Raw genomic sequence first — 26,801 nt, 5'->3', positions numbered from 1 at the left:
CTTGCCCTGTCCTACTCCTACTCCCCCTGACACCTTCCCTTATTCACACAGCTATTTCCACTGTCACAACCTACACTGCCCCTGGCTCCACTGAATCCTTGCAGGAGTTGTTCAGCCACTTCATGCAGCTCACTACTGAGAAAACATGTTTCCTACAAACAGCAACTCCCACCTTCAGCTCACTCACAAGACAATGAAATACTTTCATAATTACTCTGAAAACATGAAGCCACGACCAGGGACAGAAAAATAAACAAACATCTGTCTTTCTCTGTTTTCTCAAAAATAGCTTTTGGAGAAATGGAGGCAAAGCACAAAAAAAAAAAAAGAGGCTTGAAGTCGCTGCACAAGTCATAATACCAAAGTGTTGACTCATAATATACACAAATGCTGCAGGATGTCCTGATAAGGAAATGGATTCCCTGTGTGGCTGTTTAGATGAGCACTAACAGGGAAATGAATAAAAGAGGGTGTTTTATTTTTCATTTTCTAATTCTGTATATTTGTTTTTATAGTTGTAATCATAAGCATTAAATTCAAATAAGCGCCCATTTTGAATTTAATATGCCTCCAACATTGTAAAAGGTACGAAAAAGTTATTTATTCCAACAGAGCTCCAACCTACAATCATAGAAGAATTCAGTGATATTAATAAACGTACGAGCCCTGTTATTATCCACTGTGACGGAAAGGATTCGACCTAAGAGCTTTTTCATTCCTCTGCAGCTCCTCCACTCACAACCTTACAGCCGTTTCCCAGAGAACAGCAGGAAAGCCTTCTCCAGTTTGGTTCACGAGTGGGTGGACGCACCAAACTTTGCCATCCATCCCCTCACCGCCCATTACCAAGAGTGCGCACAAGGACATGCACGCCCATGTGGGTGGGATGGCTCGCATGCAAACGACGTGTGCACACGCCCACAGGGGCAAACCCGTGTACTCACAAGTACTCTCTGGACTTACTTTGAATAAATGAAGCATCCATTTACGCTCCTGAAACGTGCCCAAGCATTAACAGGTGCTGTCTGATGTCCCGCTCTTGAACAGCAGGCATTAACCGAAGCTGAAACTTTTTTTGAAAACTTATTCCACAGCGCCTCTTGCCAGAAAGGATAAAAAAAAATGGCTCGGAGCAGAGTGAACAAGAGTGAACAAGCAACAACATCATGAGCACATTCTTTGCACAACAGTAGCACTGTTTGTCAGTGACCAACACGAAGTCTCAGAGGGAGACGGGAATCTGTGGAAGCTCTCTGAACCTTACCTCTGCTGTTTGAGAACCTCTCCACTGCAGCTGCTGAGAGGGAGTGTGTGCAGGAGCTGTCTGGAAGTTTGTCTGCTGGTGTGTGGGTGTGTGAGTGTGTGTGTGTGTGTGTGTCCCTACCCCAGAGGAGTGCAGAGAAGAGGATCCGTTGAATAATGCAGTCTTGCTCTCTTGCTGGTGGGTGTGTGCTCCTTTGGCTCGTGCCCTGAACTGCTTTGCTGTCGCTCACTGCACATGTACCTTCTACTGGAAAAGGGAGAGAGGGGAGGGAGCACGAGAGAGGGGAGGGTGGGGCAAGGAGGAGGAGTCAGGATACACAGACTGTTTATGTGTGTGTGTGTGTGTGTGTGTGTGTGTGTGTGTGTGTGCGTGTGTGTGTGTGTGTGTGTGTGTGCAAACAGCAGCTGCTCAGCTTTATCTCTCCCTGCTCTGTCCATATCTTTTCCTGTCTCATTTCGCTCACAGCGCCCTCGCAGACACACTGACCTCAGCGACTCAGTGCAAGTGGTCTGTCAGTAAAACGCAGGACACGGCGATGACACTGAGCAGCTCCCAGGTGGATGCAAGCGTGTGACTCTCACCCTCCTGCTATTTAGACTGCATTATTTACCTTAGCCCCCCATTTCTGGTGAAATACAGATGTGACAGCCGACTCCAGAGCAAATACACGGGAGAGGAATTCATGTTTCAGTTCCATGTTGAAAAAAAGGAAACTCCTCACTGCTGTGGAAGGGATCAGAGATCATCTCAGACACACAACCCTGCAAAGAAATCTAAGTAAATCTGAAGTACATACAGATCCTTCATCTTCTCATCTGTTTGTCTGCTGCTGTCCATGGCAGAAAAATAACCTGCCAGCGAGCTCGTCTGCTGAATCCAAGGAGGAAAAAGTCCACAAATGTCTGATATTATATTCCCAGTGAGCGATAGAATAGTTCCCACAAGTCATCCTGAAGGTCTAAAGGTCCAACACTCAAACCCAGGCGGATTCTGGTCTTATATTTATTTCCTCGGGGTGGAGTTAATGGAATCACAGGTCCAATCAAGTGCTGATGCAGAGGAACAAGTCGTTTTCTATGTGTGTCCGTGTGTGTGTGTGTATGCATCTCCGCACCATGGAAATGCCAGTTAGTCCATCATGTGTGTGAGTGTGTGTTACTGTGTATATGCGCATGTGGTTAAACAAGGGGGCAAGACAGCATCTCTGTTTTTGGGCATGAGGCAGGCTCAGTGGCTAAAGGGAGTATCCTGGCTGCACCGTGGCCTTCCAGTGGAAACAGTCAGTCTCTAAAGCAGCGTTTCTGAGTCACTCGTCCATTTGCTAACAACCCAGGGTTTTTTTTTTTTCCAGTAGCCTCCTTCTCTCTACCGCTCCTTCTTTCTCTCTATTTCAGGCTATTCAGGCCCTGTGGTGTTTCCATGGGAGTCACACTGAGACAAGAATACTTGGCTGGCGGGGCCACGTTCCTCAATGAGCTTTTCTATGAATCTTTAGTTTTCTCGTGTTGTCTGTGCCCAAACAAACAAACGATGAAGTCTCATTACAGACTCGATCACGTCAGAACAAGAGGCAAGTTAGATCTTAAAGCAGAAAAGGTCGATAAACATATGTCCCTACATTACAGAACAAATCTGCAGGTGATTTATCAGTAATGAGCTCATGGTCTGCACATATTGGATTTTAAGAACAAATCTAATGCCTTCCTTACTTGTTTGTTTCTAGTTGTACTTTCATTAAAACTGAGAAAAGCCCTAAACACATTTAAGAAGTTGTTATCAGCAAATGTTTGGCCTTATTGTCTTGAAACGTAAATCTAAAATAGTCGATTACTTTTCTTGAATGCGTTTACTCCTGTTTTATCTTTGCTTCTATCAGCCAGGACACAACTGTCTGTAAAACTATTTCCCAACATCAGTAAAACGTCGGAGGACATTTTTGGAAATAGACACCGAGAGGCACGTCGATAGTTGCAGTGGATTATTCAGATTTACTCATGAAGTCTTAAGACAGGAATGGGCATGACACACTGTGATGCAAGGCAACCACACCAGAACCAGAAAAAAGAGGGTTAGCAGTCAGTCCTCGTCGTTGCCTCTCGCCCCCCCCCCCCACGGCATTCCAGGGCAGGGAAAAGGGCGTGGCTGTTGTGCAATCTATAGGTTTTATTTCTCCATCATCATCTCTCCTGGGAGAGGAGCGATGACAGAAGACTTTCAGCTAAGTTCACATTAAATCATAGCAAGAATTATCACGATGAATGTCAAATATCTTTTTCTTTCAAGTTTAAAGTTGCTCCTGAGTTAAGGTTGTGGTTTTAGACTCTTCTTTGTGTTTCCTAGACAACAGACAGACACAGCTCTCACACATGCACTGCAACACATGGAAAAACTCCTCTATTTCAACATCACTTCCTTTCCTACATTGACAGTGTCCCACGTCCAGATTATTTTCCAGATAAGACGATGATAACAGCTGTGTATAATTCAATAATTCACAGGAGCATTAATCTTTCATGTGACAAACTACACCCGTCAGTTACTCAGAAACACGTTGAAGGACAGTTAACGTGTTTCTGTGTATCCGGCTTTGCTTTGTATCTCAACATCTGCTCCAATTCTAAAAACAGTCAGCGTTACCTCTGTTGTTCAAGATACGATTGTTCACATATCTGCATTAATCATTCATAAAAGACTGTTGTTGTATCTCTATCCAGTGCACAAGCGCCTGCTGCTTTGGAAACAGAAATACAGAAACCGACTCTGGTTTTTTGGGGGTTTTTTGGGGGTTTCTTGGGGGTTTCTTGGGGGTTTCTTGGGGGTTTCTTGAGAGTAAAGCTAAGTATCAGTTTGATGGGCAGTGTATTTCTGTGCATAGAGGCAGTACTGTGATGATAGAGCCAGAGCAATCCCCAACTACTGTGGGTTTAAACTTGTTTCCCTCTGGATGTTGCAGCCGTCTCACCTTGTTGTCAGTGTCTCATCTTCTCTGTGTCAGTAAAGCAGAGACACCGAGGGAGGCTGGGACTATACCTCAGTGTCTTACTGCACTCAGGTACAGTTCTGAGGCACTGCTTCGACTCCACTGGGTTTTCCACACAACAGTCTCCAGAGAAAACCGAACGCACACAGTGAAGCTCTGAGGTCACAAACTCCTTGTTGATTAGATAAGTCAGAGGAGAATGGTCAGACTGGTTGGAGCTGGCTGAAAGGCTATGGTAACACAACTAACCAGTCTTTACAACGGTGGTGAACAGAAAAGCATCAGAGAATGAAGGAGACATCGATGTTTGAGGATCACAACAGAAGATCGTGTCAGGGTCGACAACAAGAACAGAAATGTGAGGCGGCACCAACACTGGACAGCTGAAGACTGAGAAACGAAACCTGCTGAGTTAAGTTGTTGCTTTATCTCATTTTATTTCATTCATGTACTTTTCTTCATGTGTTTTTATTGTACAGCGCTTTGGTCAACTTTGTAACAAGTGTTTTGAAAGGGGCTTTTTAAGTTATTTTAAGTCATTTAAACCAATTTAATCTTCAGTCATAAAACTTAATTATTTTTAAATCCCAACAATTTTCAAATTATAATGAAATCGAACTTCACAAGGTCTTGAATGAAATTTAAATGTTTCAAAGATCTGTGTTTACTTATAAAAATAATCTTACATAGTCTGTAATCCTCAGTTCTACTTAACTTAATGTATTTTTAATCTGGTTTTATTCTCTGTATACATGTATTTTTAATTTGTTGTGTAATAATATACATTTTGTACTTGTTGCGTATGATTGTGTTTTCTTCAATCAATAAAGAATAGTAAAAAAGTTCTCTCATAAATGTTGCTGCAGCTCTGTGCGCTTCTCTGGCGCCCCCTGTCTTCCCCTTACTGTTCTGTTTGACTACACACACACTTAAACATTCACACGCGTACACATTCACACACACACGTACACATTATCACATACACTCACACGCACACACAATATTGAGTCATTCACAAGTAGGCTGCAGTAGAAGCTGCGAAGCGCCATCCGCTGGCTGACACACTGAATGAAAACATATCTGTGAACATGGGTCACAGGGTTCAAGAGCTGCTGCTTCAACACCCTGCATATCTGTCTGTGTGCATGTCTGTGTGTGTGCATGTCTGTCTGTGTGCATGTCTGTCTGTGTGCATGTCTGTCTGTGTGCATGTCTGTGTGGATGTGTGCATGTCTGTGTGTGTGCATGTCTGTCTGTGTGCATGTCTGTCTGTGTGCATGTCTGTCTGTGTGCATGTCTGTCTGTGTGCATGTCTGTGTGCATGTCTGTGTGTCTGCATATCTGTGTGCATGTCTGTGTGCATGTCTGTCTGTCTGTCTGCCTGTCTGTCTGCATATCTGTCTGTGTGCATATCTGTCTGTGTGCATGTCTGTCTGTGTGCATGTCTGTCTGTGTGCATGTCTGTCTGTGTGCATGTCTGTCTGTCTGCATGTCTGTGTGCATGTCTGTGTGGATGTCTGTGTGGATGTCTGTCTGTGTGCATGTCTGTGTGCATGTCTGTCTGTCTGTGTGCATATCTGTCTGTGTGCATGTCTGTCTGTGTGCATGTCTGTCTGTGTGCATGTCTGTCTGCATGTCTGTCTGTATTTCTGTGTGCCTGCATGTATATCTGTGTGCATGTCTGTCTGTCTGTATGTATGTCTCTATGTCTCTATGTCTGTGTGCATGTCTGTCTGTCTGTCTACCTACCTACCTACCTACCTGTCTGTCTGTCTGTCTCCGTGTCTCAGTAACATATGTAAGAAGTAAAGGAGACAAAACAATTCAGCACATTAAATCATCGTCTCACCTCGTGTCTCCAGAGAAGTTGTCTCCTCTGATGCTCTCGAACCTCCGCTCTCCACTTTGACTCGATCTTTACCCACTGACTCCGTTTCTCTTGAAATAAAACGACGAGACAGGAAGTCCAGTGTCGCGTCCTCAGCAGCCACCTGTGAATCAATGCACCTGATTGCACTGCTGCTCTCCGCCAATTACAACTGTGCAGCCTGCGGGCGCCACCTGGCGGCCGTAATTAACCGGCCAGCCTCCTAATGTGGTTGTTCTTAGTGAAGGCAGTAAATAATCTGAAGACTCTGAAACAGACTCAACACACATCCTGACAAGAGGTGGGATGTAACTAAGTATTTTTACTCGAGTATTTACTTGTATATTTGCATTTCAGGGGCCAGATTATTACTTTTTATTCCATTACATTTATCTGGCAGCTATAGTTGCTTTACAAATTAAGATTTTTCCAATCAAAATACACAATATGATTTTTCCTTATCAACATTAATACAGTTGGTCAAATGTATCTTCACTTCAACCACGTTCCTCAGTTGAACTTTTACTTTTACAGTAAAAGTAAGTAAATACATGTATTTATTCATTTATTTAAATTCCAATCAATCTTTCACTCATCTGATTAGTATTAGCGCTGCTCTCCTGTGAGTCCAGGGTACATATATAAGAATGTGTATTGTATATTTCTAGGTATTTGCTTGTATTTGCTTTCGCTGTTTGTCTTTGAGCCTTGTTAAAAGCTCTATATAAATAAATAAAAGTATTTCACAAGAAAAATAACCAAATCAAAACAAACAAGGTCTCTCAGTAGAGCACATACTGTTCCCTTAAATTCAATCAAGCTGCACCAAATGATCTGGATCTACATCAAACTGGACCCGTATCACATCCTTCATCCAAGTTTCGTGGAAATCCGTTGAGTTGTTTTTTAATAATCTTTCTTACAAACAATCAAAGAGTCAATTAAAACACATCGGTTGGTACGATATGTTGATCAGTTGTACTGGTGTTAAGATTTCAGGTTTCATATCAGATAAAGTTCTAAATACAACTTTTTCCACAATAGTAAAATGAACCTAATGCACCGGCATCTTGTTACTGTTACTGCCATACTTCTACATGAAGTTATATTTCCAGAGAAGTATTTTTAGATTGTGGTATTTCGACTTGTACTTGGGCGAAGGATCTTATTACTTCCTCCACCACTGGATTCCCATTTCCTCTTCTTGCCTCAGAAAAGTGTTGTTATTTCACACCACAGTTCAGATACCTGTGATCTCAACTGTTATCAATACACTTGTCTGTCAGTAGCATGAGATGAATGAAATAACTCAGGTATTCATTTCACTGGGGGGCCTCCCTGGAGAGTCCTCGGGGGCCCCGTGACTCCACGGACCCCACGTCGGCAGTGATTGATACACTGACCTGAGCTGCGTTTCACATGAATTGATAATTTAATCAAACAGGCAGCCAGGGAGCGTCATACAACTGTTCCTCAAGGCGACGATAGCAGCACGACTGCCACTATCAAGCAGTGCAGATGGCCCAGAAGAATGGTTTAATTCCCCCTGATCCCAAACTCATTCTATATGCAAACAAAAGCACAAATTAAAAACAACTGTAGGGATGCTGGAGATATTTTACAGAGGGGGGAAACATTATGTAACAGCTGAACATGACTTTTACATGTTACTCAGCTGTAAATGGTTTGTTTGCATTCATGCTGTCGGTCATCAGGAGGCGTCACACCGGAGAATGTGGCCCTGCTTGTTGTTCTGGGGCTGATACTTTACCTTCAGGGCAGAACAGCTGCAGGGCTGTTTGTCATCTGAGATTCTGAGATGACAGAATAACCCGACGGACGAAGATGTACACATTTGATGTTTTGACGCAAATGTGGAGCCTTTCAAATTTCCCATGAGGAAGATCCAACCCACGAAAACTATCCTCAGAACCAGAATTTAGCGAAATGGATCCAAACCGTAAACATGTTATATTGTGGTGCTTAAAAAACCAAGGGATCTACAGAGAGAAATACTTTAAACTACACCATTCAAAACTTCACTTTAGATAGAAGTACAAAAAAGTACTTTTCAAATTTACATTTTTAAATGAATTTTATTCCATCAAGGCCATTTTATTTTCCCATGATAACCCAGAGAGAACTGTTCTTCAGGCAGCTGTGTGTACATTTAAATTAAAAACAAAAGAAATATACAACACTGGTGTCCAGATTTCATTTTCCATTTCGAAGCCTGTACTCTGGTTTTTCCCATATAGAAATGAACTGATTACAGAGAGATGAGCTTTGTCTTTGACTTCATTCATTTGAAGAAGATGTGTCAGGCAGAAGTTAAAGCAGAATTGAAATATTTTACTGAAGTAAAGGTAGAAATAACACAAAGTTTAAAGTCTTTTATCCTATTCAAAGTGTTATTTACAGAATATTAGCAGCAAATAGTACTTGAATAACCAAAATTCCAGAGTCATTATGCAGAAAGCCCCTTCCACAGTGTTATATCGATTTATATAATATAGTTGTATTACCTTTAACGTTGTAGCTGGCAAACTACTTTATCAGTTTTGTCGTTAAGCCATAAACATGCATCTTATACAGGTATTTCTATACGTGTGAAATAAATGAAGCTGAGTAGATGTTCTTTCCCTGTGACATTAAGTGGAGTAGACATACTTAAAAGCCTTATAGAGGTAGTCAAGTAAGTAAAGCACGGATCCTTCTAACAAGTACTGTGGTGCAGTACTTGAATAATTACTTTCCACCAGTGGAATTAAGCAGCATAACATGTTAATACTCAAGTAATAATGTACTTACAGTATAAATAAGTACAGTACTTGCATTAATGTACTTTATTACTTCCCATCCCAGATGAATCATGCCTGGAAATTACACTAATGGTTTCAGAGACGATTATTTTGTATTCTTGTGTAAGAGTTTTTTTCTAACACGCCTTCAGAATTTAGTGAGTAACTCTCTTAATTAAAATGTGACCCTAACAGTGTGTTTCTGATCCTGGTGCAGATTTCTTTTGTCTTTCATTGTGTACAGTAAAAATCAATATGTGAGGCAACTGACATCGTCTCCAATACGTTCAACCAAATGAGAAACGGGCGCCGAGGAAAAAATAAACCCACCAAGGATTCAAAGCTCTGTGTGACGCGTGCGTGTGAGATCACCACAATACGGGAAGCAAGTGGTGAGGTGAGCCTTACTCATCACTAGGCGTGTCACTCGCTGTACAGCATCAATGTGATTAGAGACAGACAGGCGGGGGATGGGGGGTGGAAAGAGGGAACGTGAGTGAGAGAGTGAGAGAGAGAGAGAGAGAGAGCGATGACCTAATACCCGTAAAAAGCAATGAAGTCATACTACCTGACTCATATTCCCAGCTGACAGCAGCAGCTCTCCCAATCACAACATCCCATTGCCTTTGTGTGTTAGTGTGTGTGTGCGTGTATGTGTGTGTGTGTGTGTGTGTGTGTGTGTGTGTGTGTGTGTGTGTGTGTGTGTGTGTGTGTGTGTGTGTGTGTGTGTGTGTGTGTGTGTGTGTGTGTGTGTGTCAAAGGGTGTGAGAGCATCACAGCAGGTGAGGAACGACTGCACTCACCCGATCATTCAACAAACTGTCATGCACCGAGATTAAAGATGAAAAGAGAAGAGCTCTAAACAATGAGCTGATCGATCAGAAAAGAGATATTTTCTTTAATCATCAGTTGTTCATTTCTCAGCTCCTCTGATTTCAGCTTCTCCAATCAGAGGATTTCTTGTTTTTTGTTTGGTTGTCGTTTTTTTGGGGCAAAACAAGCAATTTGAACTTGTAATTACCATTTTTTCTCAATGTTCTTTATACTTATAGAATAATAAATGATTGGATTCATATAAATGATTAGAAATAACACAAACTGTGAAAATAACCAGGTGTGACCCTACACACAGCTGAGGCTTGGGATAAGAAAACACTTTTCGCTCTCTCCCTCAGACAGAATAGTTTTTTACCCCTGTTCATTAGTTGGTTGACTTGTTTGACGTCAGGATGATTACACAAAAACTACCAAACAGATTTCCATGAAACTTGATGAATTTTGGCATAGATCTGAACAAAGGGGCAGATCCAGGAATTGCACTTACTTTCTTTAACATTGGCAATTTTTGACATTTTCACCAATTTCCCAGGGAATAATTCATGGATTAGGATGATCGATTTCAGGCATATTTAGGGAACTGATATTTATGAGTGTGTGAAATTTGGGGCAAATCCAAATAAAAATCCAAATCTAGTGGATCAAATCACAGATCATTGTAAAAGATGAAGAAGCAAATTCTTTAGAAATTACTCTGATGTGGCCTGAAACTAATTACATACAAATGAGACCATGTGATTTTAGCTTTGTAAGAAACAACCAGCAGTAAATCATGTCTGTCCAGGGTCCACATGTCAAGTCCTGTCCTAGATTATTCAAAGAAAATCTGCGAGAAGAACACATCAGCTCAGTTTCAGCTTTTATTTATAAAAATAAAGCGCGGTGGATTCATTTTTGTTGACTTATCCTGAAGATGTAACAGTTTGTAAAGAAAACTCCTCATGATCCGGTTTCCTGTGTGATGGATAAACCTGCAGAAAAAAACCTAAACATTTACTTTAAGAGTGATGAGGATCTTATTTTATACGTGTCCATCACCGCTGCCTCCAACTCTCTTTTGAATACAGATAGAAGATATTTCAACTGTGACAAAAAACATATATACTTAAATATGACATAACTGAAAAAATAAATTACAGGCAGGAAAACCCCAGACACACAAAGTGGCCTCTGCGTGTTCTGGTTCATCTGCTCAGCTGATCGACTTCAGGGCGCTCGTCAGCTTCTGAGCACAAGATGTGGTATCATTTGCATGAGGTCTTACATCATCCCTGAGAGCCCGTTCACTATGGCATCAGCACGTGGTGCTTAGCCAACATGTCCCTTTGTGCTCGCAGGAGCCTCATTCAGCGGACAGCGGGGCACCAGAAAAAGTCTTGAAAGGGACATCTGGCCGCGGACGTCCTTTAGGGATTCTCCGACTTGTCTTTACAGCCTATTAAGCCTGTCCTCTTTGAGAAACAGACACAGTCCATATAGGGGAAAGCAATATTTGCATGGACTCCTGGACAAAGAGGTTGGTGTGTGTGTGTCTCAGCAGAGCAGTTACACACAACAGCATCTCCCCAAAGATGCCAGTCAGCCTTTCTTTCGTCAAGGGGGTAAAAAAAAAAAAAAAGAAGAGAAACAGCACCAGTGTGACGAACAGATGGTCAAGATCATTGAGTTTTTTATGTGCAAGTAACATGACCTCAGCACTCTGAGCTGCACAAGTATCCCATAGCTAACACACACACACACACACACACACACACACACACACACACACACATGCACACACAAAAACAAGTGTACAAATGACAGTCGCTGCCTGCAGCTATTGGCAGTGAGGTCAGAGTGAAAAGCAGAGCTGCTGTGGACCATTCAGATCCAGAGAAGGTTTAGTTCAGGGTCACAGAGGTCATGTGGCACAGCCGCATCACCACCAATCAGGCCTCCAACAAGGCGTCACCAAATTCACAAATCCAGGCAGAGAGGGGTGTGTGAAGGGGGGAAACTCTACCCCGGATCTATGCTTTGTATTGATTGGAGCTCTGGACTCCCAGCGGACCCTTTCTAATGGAGCCAGACGACCTCTTGGACACACACCCGCTGCACCGCAGGGAGTCTGGTCCTTGCGTGGTTCTCGTCCACCATCCCCGTCTACGGCCTCGCCCAATCCTCTGGCCTCTCCACTGGGTGGGGACGGGATTGGGGGCAGACCCCCTGGGCCCACCCTCTGGTCCTTCACACATCACGCTATTCTGCTCTCCTCCTCCTGCTGCTGTGTTTTGACTTTATTTTATCCATGTTGTTTGGTGGAGCGGGGGGGATGTTTTAATCCTGGACTCAAACCAGGAGTCTCCCTGCGAGTTCTCATCTGCAACACGCCCTGGGAGAATGCACCCCTTCCTGATTGGCACCCAGAGAGCGCGTCTAGACTATGATTACACATGCAAATACACCTGCTCCGTCTTCCTGCCACTATTTTATCACGACAATTATGTTGTTTCTATTTTCAGTGGCTGCTGTTTGGGAAATTTGTGATTATATTGTTGCTCCTTCCTATGTGTTATTAAAAGGCAGAGGGTGTTCTCACAGGAGAGGCTAAAATATTCATGCTGGATCTGCTCAGTCTGTCACAGAACCCCAAATGGAAGACGGTGTGTTTCTGTCAGTACAGTTACAGTGTGAGGAAAACACCGCACATGACAGGGGGGGCTAAAAAGCACAAACGAGCCACAGAGTGAATTCAACACCTCCCCCGGGAACATGAACACACAGGCTGACTGGTTTCACCCAAATTTTATTTAACAGCAATTTATGTAGAAAAACAGAAAAGTTCAGTGTTTCCCTCGAACACGTGTGTGCGTGTGTGTCTGTGTGTGTGTGTGTGTGTGAGGAGATGTGTATTTTGAGATCTGATGTTTTCTCCACGTAAACATCCCCCAGAGTTTGCCTTGTCATTCAGGTGGCCTTATGCAACACATAGCCACTCACTGTACATCCCAGCATGCATATGGGCAGATGGTAACAGCAGGACGAGCTGGAGTTAAACTGACACTCCGAGGAAGCCGAAAAAACATCCGAGCTGGATAATTATACACCAGCTCCAAAGCTTTATTTACGACTCAGTAATAATAATTCACAACTCAGTCGTGAGGCTAATACAATTATGGCAAATTAGATTTTATTTGCTTCTGTTTTTTTTATTTGTTGACAATTCATGTAAGATTGTTAATGGGGATTAATTTAAGTTGGAGATACTTTGTTGTGTGAACCCCTGCAAATCAAAAAAAAAAAAAGAAAAGAGAAATGAGAGCAGAAGCTGACTGGATGCAGAGAACTGTGTTGATTTGTGTTATTTAATTAGTGTTATTTCTACAACTGCAGTTTGGGTCTTTGTGTTGTAGCACGACCATGCCGTCAGGCGTGGCTTCTGTCGAGGACATCTTGGGGAGTCTGTGCGCGAATCGAACGGCGCGGTTCTTTGTTCACCGGAGCTGCTGCAAAATCTTTCTCTTTTTTTTTTTTATCCTTCTCTCTTTTTTTTTTTTTTTTTTTAAAACGGGGGGGAAATGTGCGAGGGCTTTTCTGAAGTCCCCCCCGCCCCCCGCCCCGCTGCATAGGGTCTGCAACGACTGTCTGACAACTCCCTTTCTCCTCCTCGTATACAGCCCCCCCCCTCACCCCCAGACGCCCTCTTTCCCTCCTATACATAACATCCTCATGCGCAACGGCGCCAGAAACAACAACGCGGTGACCTGCCGCAAAGCACGGCTCCATGGAGGTGGGCGGACCCCCTCCTCTCTAAAATAAAAAAAATGTCACTAACTCCTTTTCGCTCCCACGTTTTCATTTCATGTCAGATCATCCTTGATTCCCCCCCCCCACCCCTGTTCACCACCACGCGGGAGCCGCTGGCTTTGTGTCCTAATGCAGCAGCGCTTCATGACCATGTGCGCACTGTACTTCCACCTTTGTCATACGCAAGTGTTTACATCCCGCACGGCTCCGCTTACATAAGTTACCTACATGCGGTGCGAGGGCTACACTGCAGCTCCGCGGGATTTACGTTGAGATAAACCCGGAGTGCGGTGCGGGAGCCGGGCGAGGAGGTGTTTTTTTTTTTTTCCTTCCGCTCGGGAGGGCGACGGGAGGCGGCTCGACGCGCGGTGCCACGGGCTCGGGAACCTGAGACGGAGTGGTACAACGGGAGGGCGGCTCGTTTTGTCTCGGCGAGGAGGGGAGCGGAGTGAACCAGACTGGGTGGAGCAAACACATCGCCCAGCCCCATCTATCGTGCAGACGGCCTTGTGTCCCGTTCGCCCGGAGCTCGCAGAGACGGTGAGAGTCTGGCGGACGGAGAGAGAGGGGGCCGGTCTATGGGAGGGACTAGCGCAAAGGGGGGAATAGCAAGGAGGAGGGGGCGGCACGGGTGCTGTTTCTCCAGTCTCTTTCCCCTGTCTTTGTCTCACACACTCTTTTGTTAGCCATGCCTAGCCTGCTGGTTCTAGCAGGGATCATGGAGAAAAATGGGGGCTACGGCGGGGATCTGGCCGGCTCCGGCTTCGGCAGCGAGGGTCTCCTTGTGCCGCCCGACGAGGAGGAAGACGACTCCCGTGCCCTCAGGGTCGCGCTGGGCCAGTTGTCTCTGCTGGGGCTCGGGGAAGGCGAGGACGGCGGCGGAGCCCCGACCACGGGAGTACAGGACCGGAGCAACAATAACAACAACCACCACAACCACACGAACAGCGTCGGGGGTGGCGGGGACACGGCGATCCTGCAAGGGAAGAGCAAGTTGTGCGCCCTGTACGAGAGCTCCTCAAGTGAGACGAAGGGACGAGGCTGCAACATAACAGAATGCGTCCCAGTGCCCAGCTCCGAACATGTGGCCGAGATAGTGGGGAGACAAGGTAAAGCGCTGCCCTTCCAAATTATTTCCCTCCCAAACTTGTGCCTTTATCCCGCTCTGTGTGCTGCATGATCCCGCCGTGTTTCCCGTGCGCTTTGTGTTTTTCTTCTCTTACTGTTACCTGGTGTTATTTGACAAAGAAAAGGGAGTGGTGTGTGTGTGTGTGCTCGCGTGTTTTTTGTGCTCCCCCGAGGCACCAGCCTCCCACTTTTTTCCTGCTACAACCCCGCAAGTTCTCTCCCTCCACTCATCGTTGCACTCCCCAGCACCGAAACAAGTCGCTTGCCTATTATTATTTTTTTTATTTTTTTATTTTTCTGCTTTCGAGTGAATTTCGCAGGGGGTTGGGGAAGCATGGGAGAGCCCCCCTGTCCCCTCCTGGGCGAATCATTCCACATCCACGCCATCCGCGCACAGACGCACACTGGAGCAGGCACTTGCTTCCTTTGTCGTCTGAGACGCGCCAGACTGTTCAAAAAAGGCAACGTGCTGCTGGCGAGGAGAGGAATGTCTCTCACTTTGCATCGATCGTTGAGACAATAACACAAAGGGGACGCGCAGGACTCGCGGGTGGACGATGTTTTGCCTCTTCCCCAAATTTATTCAGCTCGTTGTTTATGTTGCGCACTGCCCCAGTGACACAATTGGACAATGGAGCGAGCGTGGTCCCTCTTTGTTTTTTCCCCCTCAATTGATGGAGTTGGAAAGTTCAATTCCACACACGCTGAGGCATCTTCTCCCGTTTGCTTTGCACACTCACGGTTTTTTAAATTTATTTTTTGTGTTTTTTTTTTACCGAACAAAGAGCTGAAGTTGAATGACAGCAGCTGTCAAACAAAGGTGTGAAATTCGGGGGCTGAGGGGAGGGGCGCGTTTAGACCGTGTTGCTGCTTGGCACACGGGATGGTCTTAAAGGGGTGACTCAGCGAGAAGTTGCACCAGGAGGTGGGAATCCTTTTTTATAATAAAAAACAAATATTCTGTTGTTTGTGCACGTTTGCAGCGAAGGTGATTTTTCACCAAGTTTCAATATTTATCAGCTGAGAAGGAGCTCGAACCTGAGTTTTTGTTTTTTTGTTGTCTTCTTCCTTTCTTTGTGATTATCTGGCTGCGCCCTTTGTTACCAGATGTGATGAACCCATGGGTGAGAAGGGGCAGAGGAACCCGGGCTGGGGAGGGAAGGGCAGTATAGCATCTGAAAAGCTGAATGGGAGTCACGCCTTGGAGCTCAACACAAGGGGCTCCTCATGAGCCCCACTTCACTGCACACTCTCAATACCACATGGTTGCCTGTCAGGAGAGGGGAGACATAGGGGCCTGGACGCAGAGAGAAGTACAAAGACTGCAGGGCGGGTGAGGTACCATTAGCAAATCCTGATTTATCTCGCAACAAAAACAAACAAGTCTCGAATAATGTCACTGGGGCTTCGGAAGAGCTGAGCTGGCTTCTTTTACCAATACTCTGGAAGTGTGGGTTTAGTTTGTTCCATTAATTTCCTCTTTGTCCCCCATCGTGGCTCCGGTTCTTTACTCTGAAGTTTAAGTTTTGAATTTTAATGGGGTAACCGAAGACAGCCGAAGCCGGAGGGTGGATCCGGTGAGAGGGCCCTTTTTTTTGTTGCCTTGACCGAGTAGAAGTGCTGATTTGGGGGGATTTGAGATGAGCTTCTTTTTGATTCGGGCCCCTCATTAGTTAGCACTACATTACACGCCCCCTTCCTCTCAGTGCCCGCCTGGTGAATCTGGTAAACGGAGCATCCTGTCACGAGGAAAGGGGTTGGGTATGATTGTTTCCTCCTGTCAGAGTCGAAAGCATTGATTCCTGAGGATGCTCTCGTGTCTTCCTCTGGAGCTCTTCAGGTCAAGGGTGGCTTTGTTTTCAATCACAGGCACCTCTCTCGCCACAGGGCAACGGATGAAAATAAACATGCCTCCAGTGACCTCACTTCCTGGTTGCAATTATTTAATCTTTGTTTACAGATAACCCTTTTAATAGAGATATTAATTTGGATTACTTAAAAGGTGCAACACAAGTCGAAAACATGATTTTGGGCAATTTGCTCTGTGATCTCCTGTGGCATGAACAGGTCTATTAGCCCTAATATCAGGCGATGGCCACAAAGGGCATTTTCAGATTTTGAGCATGAGCAGTAATAACCCTTCAGAGTATCACTATCCCTCTGTCTGTGCCGCTGGTCCCTGAGAAGAAAGTGTTCCTGAACAAAGTGGGGCCCATTTAGCAGCATTAGAGAGACATTTGTCATCAACTTAAGGTGTCTTTAAACCTTTTGATACCAGCCGGCTGTGATCTTCAGATCCGTAATGCAGTGGATGTGCTGTGGGATCCAAAGCACCCAGAGTCTGGTCAGATTAGTTCACTGAATAGACGCCTGATGATTCCTACTCGTCCAATAGAGGGTCGCACTTGTCTCTTTAAGTCACAGCGGAGGCGAGACGTCCACCTCGTCAACAATTTGTCTCAGTGAAGAGGCTGCCTGGGTTTTCTGACCCCGTGTGATGCTTGATGTATTCAACACAGGGACCAACATTACCATAGTTTCTGTGTCTTTTCTCACCGTGTTCTCCTCGACCTCCAACGTGGTCGGTAATCCTCCTAAATGATCACTGATTTACTGTGCATCCCCGTTCTGTCCCATTACAACATCAGGTAATTTGTCACCAAATAACATTAACCTTCCCTCTCTCCACATGAAGCCTTTGCTTTAAAAGCACTTAATAGAGTAAACCATTACCCCCTGATCAGAAAACAGGGCAGATGTGGTGCAATAAATGGCTGGAAAACGAAGCATAGTGTATGTGGGTTGACTATTGTCTCGTGTCGGTTCAAGGAGAGGTCAGAAAGTGATTTCCAGCATACTGCAAATATACTGCAACCGCTGCAGCTCTCGCAAACCCTTCAAACCACTTATGTCTATGCCGAGCAATAATTCTGCACCAACCACCTGTCTCTTCGTAAGTTGTGTCTGATTTAGAGCAAATAAATAAGTACACTCCGTAAGTACAGTAAAGCTTAGGTGCTGGAAAAGTCATATATCAAGGTAATTACTCTTTGGCTGTAAAAAATCTGCAGCATATTACGTTAAACTGGTCATAAACGTGACTGAATTTACACCGAACAAAGGAGAGTTGAGGATTTCTGTAAACTCAAGTTGGAAAACAAATGTTTGTGTTATGTTCTCACCTGCAACCTTTAAACTTGGTTTGTGACTCACAAGACTGAACTGATGTATCGTATTTACTGATTTCTGAATGTATCTTGGTGTCTGCAGGTTGCAAGATTAAAGCCCTGAGGGCCAAGACCAACACCTACATCAAAACCCCGGTTAGAGGAGAGGAGCCTGTGTTCCTAATCACTGGCCGGAAGGAGGATGTTGCACTGGCCCGCCGTGAAATCATCTCTGCTGCAGAGCACTTCTCCATGCTCCGGGCGTCCCGCAACAAGCTGGGGGTGTCCTTCAGCGGCTCCCCGCCCACACCTTTGCCAGGTCAGACCACCATTCAGGTGAGAGTGCCATACCGTGTTGTGGGGCTGGTAGTGGGGCCTAAAGGCTCCACCATCAAGCGCATCCAGCAGCAAACCTGTACGTACATCGTCACTCCCAGTCGAGACCGCGACCCTGTCTTTGAAATCACGGGGTCACCGAGCAACGCCGAGCGCGCCCGCGAGGAGATAGAAGCACACATCGCCTTCCGAACAGGAGGCCTGCATGACCACAATAATGAGAATGACTGTATGGGGCCGAACGGTGGAAGCAGCCCGGCGGGCAGCAGCGGTGGTCTGGAGAGCCGGCTACAGCAGGTGTGGGGTCTGCAGGGGGGCCAGCGCAAGCCTCTCACCAGCAGCTACCGCCAGAACTTCTCAGATGCCATGGTCGGAGGGGGAGGGGGAGGCGAGGGAGGGGGAATCTACAACAAGAGCAACTTCTCCAGCTCTGGAGAAAAGAATTGCTCTTATTTTGGATCCGAGGGGACCCAGAGCTGGGGCGACCCCGACTACCCCAAACAGGTGGCCTTCTATGCCCAGCAGCGTTCCAAGAGCTTCGGAGGCCTCCCGCTCCCCCTGACCAGACTCTCCCCTGGCTTATCCGATTCCTGCGGAGGTGGAGGTACCAACAACTCCTCAGTCACCAGCATTGTGCCCGTAGCCGGCTCACCTCATGCCCAGGCCCGCCGCGCCCACAGTGAGCCCACTTCAGCCGGCGAGGGCTTCCCAGGCCGTCTGCCAGTTCCGGACTCGCCACCGGCCATCGTGCGGGACTGCATGACCTGCTTTGAGAGCAAAGTGACGGCTGCCTTGGTGCCCTGTGGCCATAACCTCTTCTGCATGGAGTGCGCCATCCGAATCTGTGAGCTCAACCACCCGGAGTGCCCAGTGTGCCACACCCAGGTCACACAGGCCATCCGAATATTCTCTTAAGGAACCACATCAGTTTTTATCATTAGTTTTGTCAGTGTTTGTTCAATAATAATTTGCTGTTATTATGATTATTATTATAATACACACTTTTGTTTTTCAGAAAATTTAAAAACAATCAAGCAGATATTTTAGAAGGCACTGCTTGCTTTACTAAAAAGTATAAGAAATATTTTTAAGTTTTTCTTTTATATATATATATGCATATATATTTTATAAAAGTTTTGTTTATAAGAGAAGTATAGTACCCTGCATTTTCAGTTTTTTGACTGCTGCTGTTTTTCATTCATGAATCACAGAGTAGGCAGAGGTAGTAATGTGAACATTTTATTATTCAAATTTTTATTTTATCATGAAGTGGGTTTATACTGAAGAAAGAAGATGATTGTTGAGGTACCCAATCTGCACCCGACTGACCTAGAAAGTCAATGTTGTTATTAGAAGGGAAACAAATAGAATTTTCATTGCACCTTACAATCATCTGGGTCTAAAATAGGATTGTCAATCATACCTTGAAATTTCAGAAGCTGATGTGAAGGTGAATTCAGCCTTTCCCCCTTTGACTGTGATTGTGGTTTGATATAATTGGTCCTAAACATTCATTTCAACAGAATGAAAATGTGAATTAATTGGTTCTTGTCAAAGCTTTGTAATCTTTACGAGGAAACAAAAACTGCCCCTTGTTTCATCCTTACACCGTTTATAGTCTTATACACCAGGTTAATGCTTAAAAAAAAAGAGATGGGACGTCACATCATTTATTTAGAGTAATAAGTTAAATTTTATGGGTATCATTATTCAGAGGTAGATGAAAGCGATCAGTGAAAATTGTTTTCCAGTAGCCATTGATTACACGTTGGTCACTGCAGTTTGTTGAAAAGATTCAGTAATGCCTGCTCCTCGTGGCACTTGAAAAGCATGTGGTCCCTCGGTTGGCTTAAAGCACTGATTTAATTTGTGAGGCCGAAAGCCTTGGAATTCATCCAGTTGGCTAGTTCTCGACATCTGTCTCCCCGATGGACTTGTTTCAAAGCCACCTTAACCGCGCTTTATTGTCTTGTGTGGTCATTTGGCCACAGCCGTTGAGCGATATAGGACAAAGCGAGAGCCCCAGTCAACAAGCGTTTCTCCGAGGCGTGCGCTGTAAATAAGGAGGAGAATTAGTACGTGGACAGAAGCTGAGCAAAAGTGTAAAAATGTTTCCTGAATCAGCAGCGCACTCAGATCAAAACAGTTGACAGTGTAAAATACACGGTCCCAAATCGGTAATCCTTACTCCACGTCCCCATTACTAACAGCATTATGTGAGAGCTCGGAGGGGCCTGCTGCCTCCCCCTGTAATTAGCAGAGCTGGACAGGAGCAGGTGTTTCATGGCACAGTGTGGCTGTGACCCCAAATTGGAAGTCTTGCCTAGCCCCCTTTCTTTCTCTCCTTTCTTCGGGAGTGGCTTTTATGTCTCTCCTGCTTACAGTTCGATCGCTCGCTTTCCGAGGCCTCGCCAAGTGGGGCGTATTGTCTGGGCCCGGTTGCAGCGTGGGCCGCGGAGCGCTTGGACACGGCCTGGATCTACTCATTGATAATTAGGCAAATGGGCTGGTCCAGGTGCGGGCCGTGTGTGGACTCTGGAGCTGTACGAGGGGGTGAGACAGGGTCCCGCCGTGAGCCCCTCGCCGCCCCGCCCCACCGTTACAAGCACAGAGGGGGCTGGATGCAGCTGGGGCGAAGGGGACCCCCTCCTCCTCCTCCTCCTCCTCTGCTCTCTCTTGCCCCTTACTCCCTCCTTTTTCTTCTCCTTTTTCTGCTGCTCTGAGCCATCTCTACTGGGGAGAGGGGGCCTCTTTTGTCCGAAAACGCACACACACACATGCAGAAGCTGTAGTGAACGACAGAAGCTGTAGTTGCCCGTGAAAACGAGGCAAATACAGCTCCGAGGCAAAATAAATTATCCACTGTCATCTGGAGGTGCACCAGTTACCACCTTTCAACGTCACTGTCACAATTTGCCATGAACACTTCAAAATTTAGTAAAAATGTTCACGACAAAAGAAAGATTGCGTGAATTACGAACAAAGTTTCCATAACGGCCCACTCCCCCCCCCCCACCTCACCTCACCCCATGTCAGCCCGCTACTGTATGGGACATCCTGCAGCTGCCCCTTCACTGTGGACCCCCCCCCTCCCCCTTGCTTAGAGCTTCCAGAATGAAATCAGACAATTGTAATTGACAGGAAAGCAGAGGAAACGCCCCATTTAACCAGCACTCATGCTGAATCAAATTACACACCCTCTGCGTCTGCCTTAGCCCCAGCCTGGGGATTTCAGAGGGCTGGAGGAGCGAGGATGGGGGTAGGGATTAAAGCTGTTGAATGATTTTGGGAGAGGAGGGGGGGGCTACCCGAGAAACGGAGAAGTATGCTCCAATACAGATGAGACCCCCGCAGATCCAGCTATTTTATTGATCATCCATGTGTTGCACTGAGTTCTGAGTCGTCACATGTGGCCCAGTGGTGATGACAGGGAGCGCTGGTGATTCAGCAGGAGAACAATTACACTCGGCTTCTGTCTCGAAACAAACAAAAAAACAAACGAACACAAATTGTGTCATCCAGAACACAAAGACCCCCCTCTTTTAAAACACAACATATAAAGCAGAGCGCTCGCATTACAGGTGAACTGCAGCGACAGCACTGTACTTGCCAAAAGTACCCCCCCGAAATCTATTAGATGTGTAGATAAAAGAAGAGTTATGATTTTATGGATGGAGAAATTGCACAGTGGTTTGGCCTAAGCTTTTCGACGTCAAATTCAAGGCAGTGTGACGCTGTCCTTTGAACTTTAGTATTTTATCATTTTGTTTTCTGCCTTAATATTTTTTATGAGAAATATTGTCATTACTTTGGCATACAAGGTAGCAACTTTGGCCTTTGACAGTTCCGCCCCCTAAACGACTTTTGAAGTACTTATTTTTGGAGAAAAGAATGTGAATCGAAAGGCTCGGACGGGGTTTTCGAGGGATTCAGGAAATTAGGCTCTTAAAACACTTTACCTAAAATATAGAGTAAAGCACCTTATCACAAAAGAAATGCGCATCTGATTAATACCAAACCGACCACTGATGGTGAAATATATTTCATAGAATCTGAAAGACATGCACGTAAGGATTCCCTATCATTTTCTGTATTATGGTGGTTCTTGTTATTATCTTTATACTACAGTAGTACTAGTGGTTATTTGGGAGACCTCTCGTCCATTTAGTCCATGCTGGTGACTTGGTTGAGTTTTGCACTGGTGTAATGAAGAGAAGGCTTATTGGAGATTCTCCCAGTTTAGACGCTGTATAAGTGAGTATTGTACTTTATGGGAAAGCACTCTGAGCATCTATGTAAATACAGTATGTGTATCAGTTATGAACATCCAAAGGCCCCGCTTGACGTGAGGTTTTGATTATTTTTACAAACTGAAAGTGTCATTGTCAATGTTTTCTAGCATATGGATTTCAGAAATGTTTCTGGGTTTTAGGGAGAGAAAATCTTTAATATATGTGTCCCATCACCCTTTGACAATAATAGTATATTAGATAGATCCATACATTTAAGAAATATTATTATTTAAACTGATTAACTTAGTATTTCATCCAAATATATAAGTGAGAAATTAACCAGACACTACTATAAACTGTAATAGTGAATATCCTTTATGAAGCCGCTGATGTATAAATCCAATCTCAAATAAAAACTCGAATGAATAGTATGTGTAATAACCTAACCCCGAGTGAATAAATCAGTTTCTATGTATATTAGGATGAAAAGCAATAATAGGACTATACTGGGACAATAAACAGAGGAGCCTGCTTAGTCAGTTCTTTCAATAATATTCTATTCAGAAATCGACCTCCGTTATTAGGATAATACTGCTGCATTTCTGTCTCATATCTGCTTCAGATTCATTGTGGATTCCTGTCAGTGTAGTAACAGGTAGAATTAATTAGCAACAATTTCAGGATAAGTAATTGTTCTTGTTGTGTTCATCAGGGTCTTAAGTCACTTGATTGCTTTATTCTATTTTTTTTTTTTTATTACGTTGATTATCAATCAGATTTGGGTCGAGACTAGCGTAAGGAATCCGTCTCCAAAGGATGAAAACTGCAGCTTATGTGTAAACAAACAACAAGACCAGAGCACTGAGGTTCATCCAGTTTGTGTTAAAGAGACGCCAGAGCTGGTGACTTGGATGGCGTTTCGAAAGCTTTGGTCATAAATGTACACGGAAGCGGACAGGGCAGCGGGATCCGATTCAAAGCACCGGTCACTCTTTCACCGAGGTCATGCCGACCATGTGACGAGCTCCGACTCTTCACATTCTTTTACTTCGTGGTGAAATTGCATTCAGGTGCAGACGCGTCGCTTACAGCATATCTTAAGATGTTTACATTGTGTTTCTGATTTCATGGCTGCGTTTGAAATTCTCGCCTCGCTCCTACTCTTCATCCGTAGTTTCTTTTTTGTTGTTGTTGTTGAAAGAAATAGGTCAGACACAGCCAAAGAATAAAAATAACAAGGAGAGGACACGAACTAACTTTTATCACTCGAGTTAACTTGTTTTAGCATCAAAAAAATCAGCTCCGGCTTAAGAGTTGATTGAATTAAATAGTCTCATACCTAGAACTGCTCTGTTTACCCACAAGTCTTAGAGGCCACTCAAGTCGATATCTGTGAAATGAAGGCATATCATGTTTCAGTGTTGGAAGATTAGTTTAATACTACAGAGGCGCCGGTAACAGACTTACTTCTCCCAAAGAGACCAGCTTACAGCACATCCTGGCACTTAGAGTCCTTTTGAGTAGTTTTCTATTGCTCTGGTTTTATTGTTGAGGGGTTGGGTGGGGTGGGGTGGGAGGGGGGGAGGGCACAGTCAAGGGAATGTTTTTAGTCCCTCTGAAAAACTTGACGAAGTTGAGATAAAAAAACAGAAACTGCCCAAGACATTGACGAAGGAGCTGCGTTGACAAAGACCCTCAGATTAACAGTGGGATGCAAACAAGGTGACAGAGTAACCGCGAACAAACCCGCTCAGAGCCACATGAACTGTATCCTTGAGTTGAACTGCATGTTAGTAAAAATATAGTACAGTAGGTTAAGATTTATCAGGAAAATAAAAAAAAAATACATAGGATCACATAAAGAATTCATCAGCCTGATACCTGAAGTGTATAAAAAAGCTTTAAGACCTTAAAGTTGCCATTGGTTTCAAAAATCATATATTTACCGTGTATTCTAACTAATTGATACATAAAGTTTAATTATAACTCTTAAGGAAATGCTAAGGTGTAAGTTTCATTTGTCCAACTCGCCTGGTATGAAATACGTTTTAGTTAAGCGGAGCGACAAAGGGGATGGGGGTGACACACAAGTGACATTTGATTCGTTAAGTTCTTGTTAGTATTATTTACAATATTGTATTAAGCTTACTATTATAGTAATGGTAGAAACTGTTGATGTTTTTCTTCTCTTGATATGAAAAGGTCTTTATGCATTTATGTAGAATCCCTTTTGAGGAGTGATAGGAAATCCTTATTTTCAATGGATGCACTTAAGCAATTTTACCAACCTGTCAAAATCACACATTGAGCAAGTACTGCATTTGAATGTAAAAAAGAAAAAAAAAAGAAAAAAGACCACTCGACTTAATGCACTCCTTACGCTTATTGTTTTGTCAATTTACAAGTGAGCTTTAAGTTTTTGTTTTTTGATTTTGTTTTGTTTTTTGGGAAAGGAATTTGCAACAGGTTTTCAACGTAGACTATATTTGAGTTCTTCCACATACATTTATAGAAAGTAACTTAAAAAGAATAAAAAAAACATATTACAGTTTCTCAAATCTATTTTGCTAACATGGGTTATTATTTCATAGAAAGCAGAGGAAAAAAAAATGTCAGTACCTGGATGTTATTTATGAAAAGTAAAAAAAAAAAAAGGAAGCAACATATTTATGAGTAACCTCAAGACATTTTGTTTTTTAATTAAAATTACGAGAAGTTAATATATTTCTAAACACAGGGAAGTCAGTTTCTACTAATAAGTAAAATGAGAAAAGAAGTTTAGAAGTTTTATTTATGAAAGTTGCGGACGCTCGTCGCTCTCCATTGCGCTTTGATGTAAATGAAGTAAATGGAGCGGGAGTCGGCCGCGGCTTAAATTTTAACTTCAGACATGCGCTACGTTAACATCGGTGCATTCACAATGGAATAATTGCAGAAAATAATATAATATTTTTTAGAATTTGGAGATATTTTAGTCACAGAGCATCAATTTCGTGCCTCAATGATATATTTTTTTCCTGCATCAGCATTCTTTGTGCAGTGCTGCTTGCTGTAACCCCCATTTCTCCCCTTCAACTAACCCCATGTTACTGACTGACACACATTGCTCATTTCCTCTGTAATCTAAACTCGCTTTTACTTCTCAGACATGTAAAACGTGTCACGACTGCAGCGCTTGGGATGAATGAGGCAGCTGTGATTTCCCCCCCCGCCAGTGGGGGCTACACAAAACTTGTACACACTTTCATTCATACATTTTTCCGCGTCTACTACTCAGACAGTTTGTGATCGATGACAGCAGAGCATAATCAGCTAAAACCAAGTCTTTACCAGAGACTTTACCTAATGTGCTAATTAGGATCGAGCGGAGGCATCTAGGTGAGGACGAGAGCGCACTGTGTAGTAGATCTATGTAACTAGATGCACACATATACACACAACAGATTCATTACCGTACTAGGTTGCATGTATGTTGTATGGTCACTTAGAAATATTGTGGGGAAACGGTGCAGGTCCTGTGTTTTCCTGTAACGCAGCGCAACCTGGGCCGTTTCTCCTCTGTAGATTTGCATAGTTGGGATCTCTTTGGAAAGTTGACATGAGTTTGGAGCCACGCAAAGAAACCATTTCAGTCCCCACGTTTAAAACGAAAAAAAGTTGGCTTTTGTATTCTCAGCTACCCGTCAGTGATGAAAGACTGTTCTCACCTCAAAGGAATTAACTTGAAGTTTATGTAAGAGTAAAGAAAACTTGACAAAAACGCTACAGAGGCACACGTCCTGCTGCATGTAAAGGATGAGGACTGAAGCGGTGCATGCTGGTGAAACTCGCAACCTTTTCCAAAGAGAACAATTCAATCTGACAGTTTGTCTTTGGTAGCGTTTCCAATTTTTCCAGCACAGTAGAGTTGTTTCATACCGGTCTAATAGTGGTCGTAGTGCATTAGTTTTTGGGCCAGCATCACCTGGCGTTAGTTTCTCTGTGAACAGTGAAAGAGGGCTGCCTCTGTGGCCCCGTGTTGCTGACCGTCAACTTTGATGGATGGGAAAAAAAGAAGTCTTTTGAACTCTGTTACAGTGTGCCATGCCCGTACAAGGCATGTGATATTGCAGGTTTATTTCTTATAGCACATGTTTTTTTGTGAATTACATTTTTTGGAGACATTTTTATTATTATTATTATTATTGTATCTGCGCCATGCTAGTTCTGGTTCTTTGTTATTTTTCCAAGATTCAAGATGTATTGTAAATGTTTCTAATAAAACAAAAATGAAATGATCTCTGACTGAAAGTACTTGTTTTTTTGGTTAAACTGATTCTATTCATATTTGAAATTCTGTGATCTCAGCTATGATGAGCAAATATCTTCTTACCGAATCCCAATTGAGATAAAAAATGTAATTA

The 26,801-nt window shown here is 44.0% G+C and overlaps 2 protein-coding genes across 3 annotated transcripts in view; one reads left to right on the top strand and one right to left on the bottom strand.

The window, feature by feature from the left end:
* Positions 1–6,253, bottom strand: part of LOC117776259 (lamin-A-like) — a 31,232-nt gene extending 24,979 nt beyond the window's left edge. Inside the window, exons 1-2 of one of the 2 annotated variants that reach the window (XM_034610049.1) lie at positions 6,094–6,253; positions 1,385–1,510 (exon numbers count right to left, since the gene is read on the bottom strand). The gene's annotated coding sequence lies outside the window, so the exon portion shown is untranslated. Of the gene's footprint in view, positions 1–1,384; positions 1,526–6,093 lie in introns of those variants that run through there. The other variant, XM_034610048.1, reaches the window with a different exon arrangement.
* A 7,895-nt stretch (positions 6,254–14,148) lies between these two features.
* Positions 14,149–26,159, top strand: mex3a (mex-3 RNA binding family member A). Its single transcript, XM_034610077.1, has 2 exons — positions 14,149–14,644; positions 17,934–26,159. The coding sequence occupies exons 1-2, from the start codon at positions 14,224–14,226 to the stop codon at positions 19,079–19,081; spliced, it is 1,569 nt and encodes a 522-aa protein (XP_034465968.1). The 5' UTR covers positions 14,149–14,223; the 3' UTR covers positions 19,082–26,159.
* Positions 26,160–26,801: the final 642 nt, after the last annotated feature.

The sequence above is a fragment of the Hippoglossus hippoglossus genome, chromosome 16, assembly GCF_009819705.1.
Source record: "Hippoglossus hippoglossus isolate fHipHip1 chromosome 16, fHipHip1.pri, whole genome shotgun sequence".
Lineage (NCBI taxonomy): Eukaryota > Metazoa > Chordata > Actinopteri > Pleuronectiformes > Pleuronectidae > Hippoglossus > Hippoglossus hippoglossus.
Note: the sequence above shows the minus strand (reverse complement) of the source record. Positions and strands in the feature narration are given on the sequence as shown.

Excerpts from the sequence above, each read along its gene's own strand:
- mex3a (XM_034610077.1), top strand. The coding sequence starts at position 14,224 with ATGCCTAGCCTGCTGGTTCTAGCAGGGATCATGGAGAAAAATGGGGGC. Across the intron at positions 14,645-17,933 it reads CGAGATAGTGGGGAGACAAG|GTTGCAAGATTAAAGCCCTG; the intron begins GTAAAGCGCTGC and ends TGGTGTCTGCAG.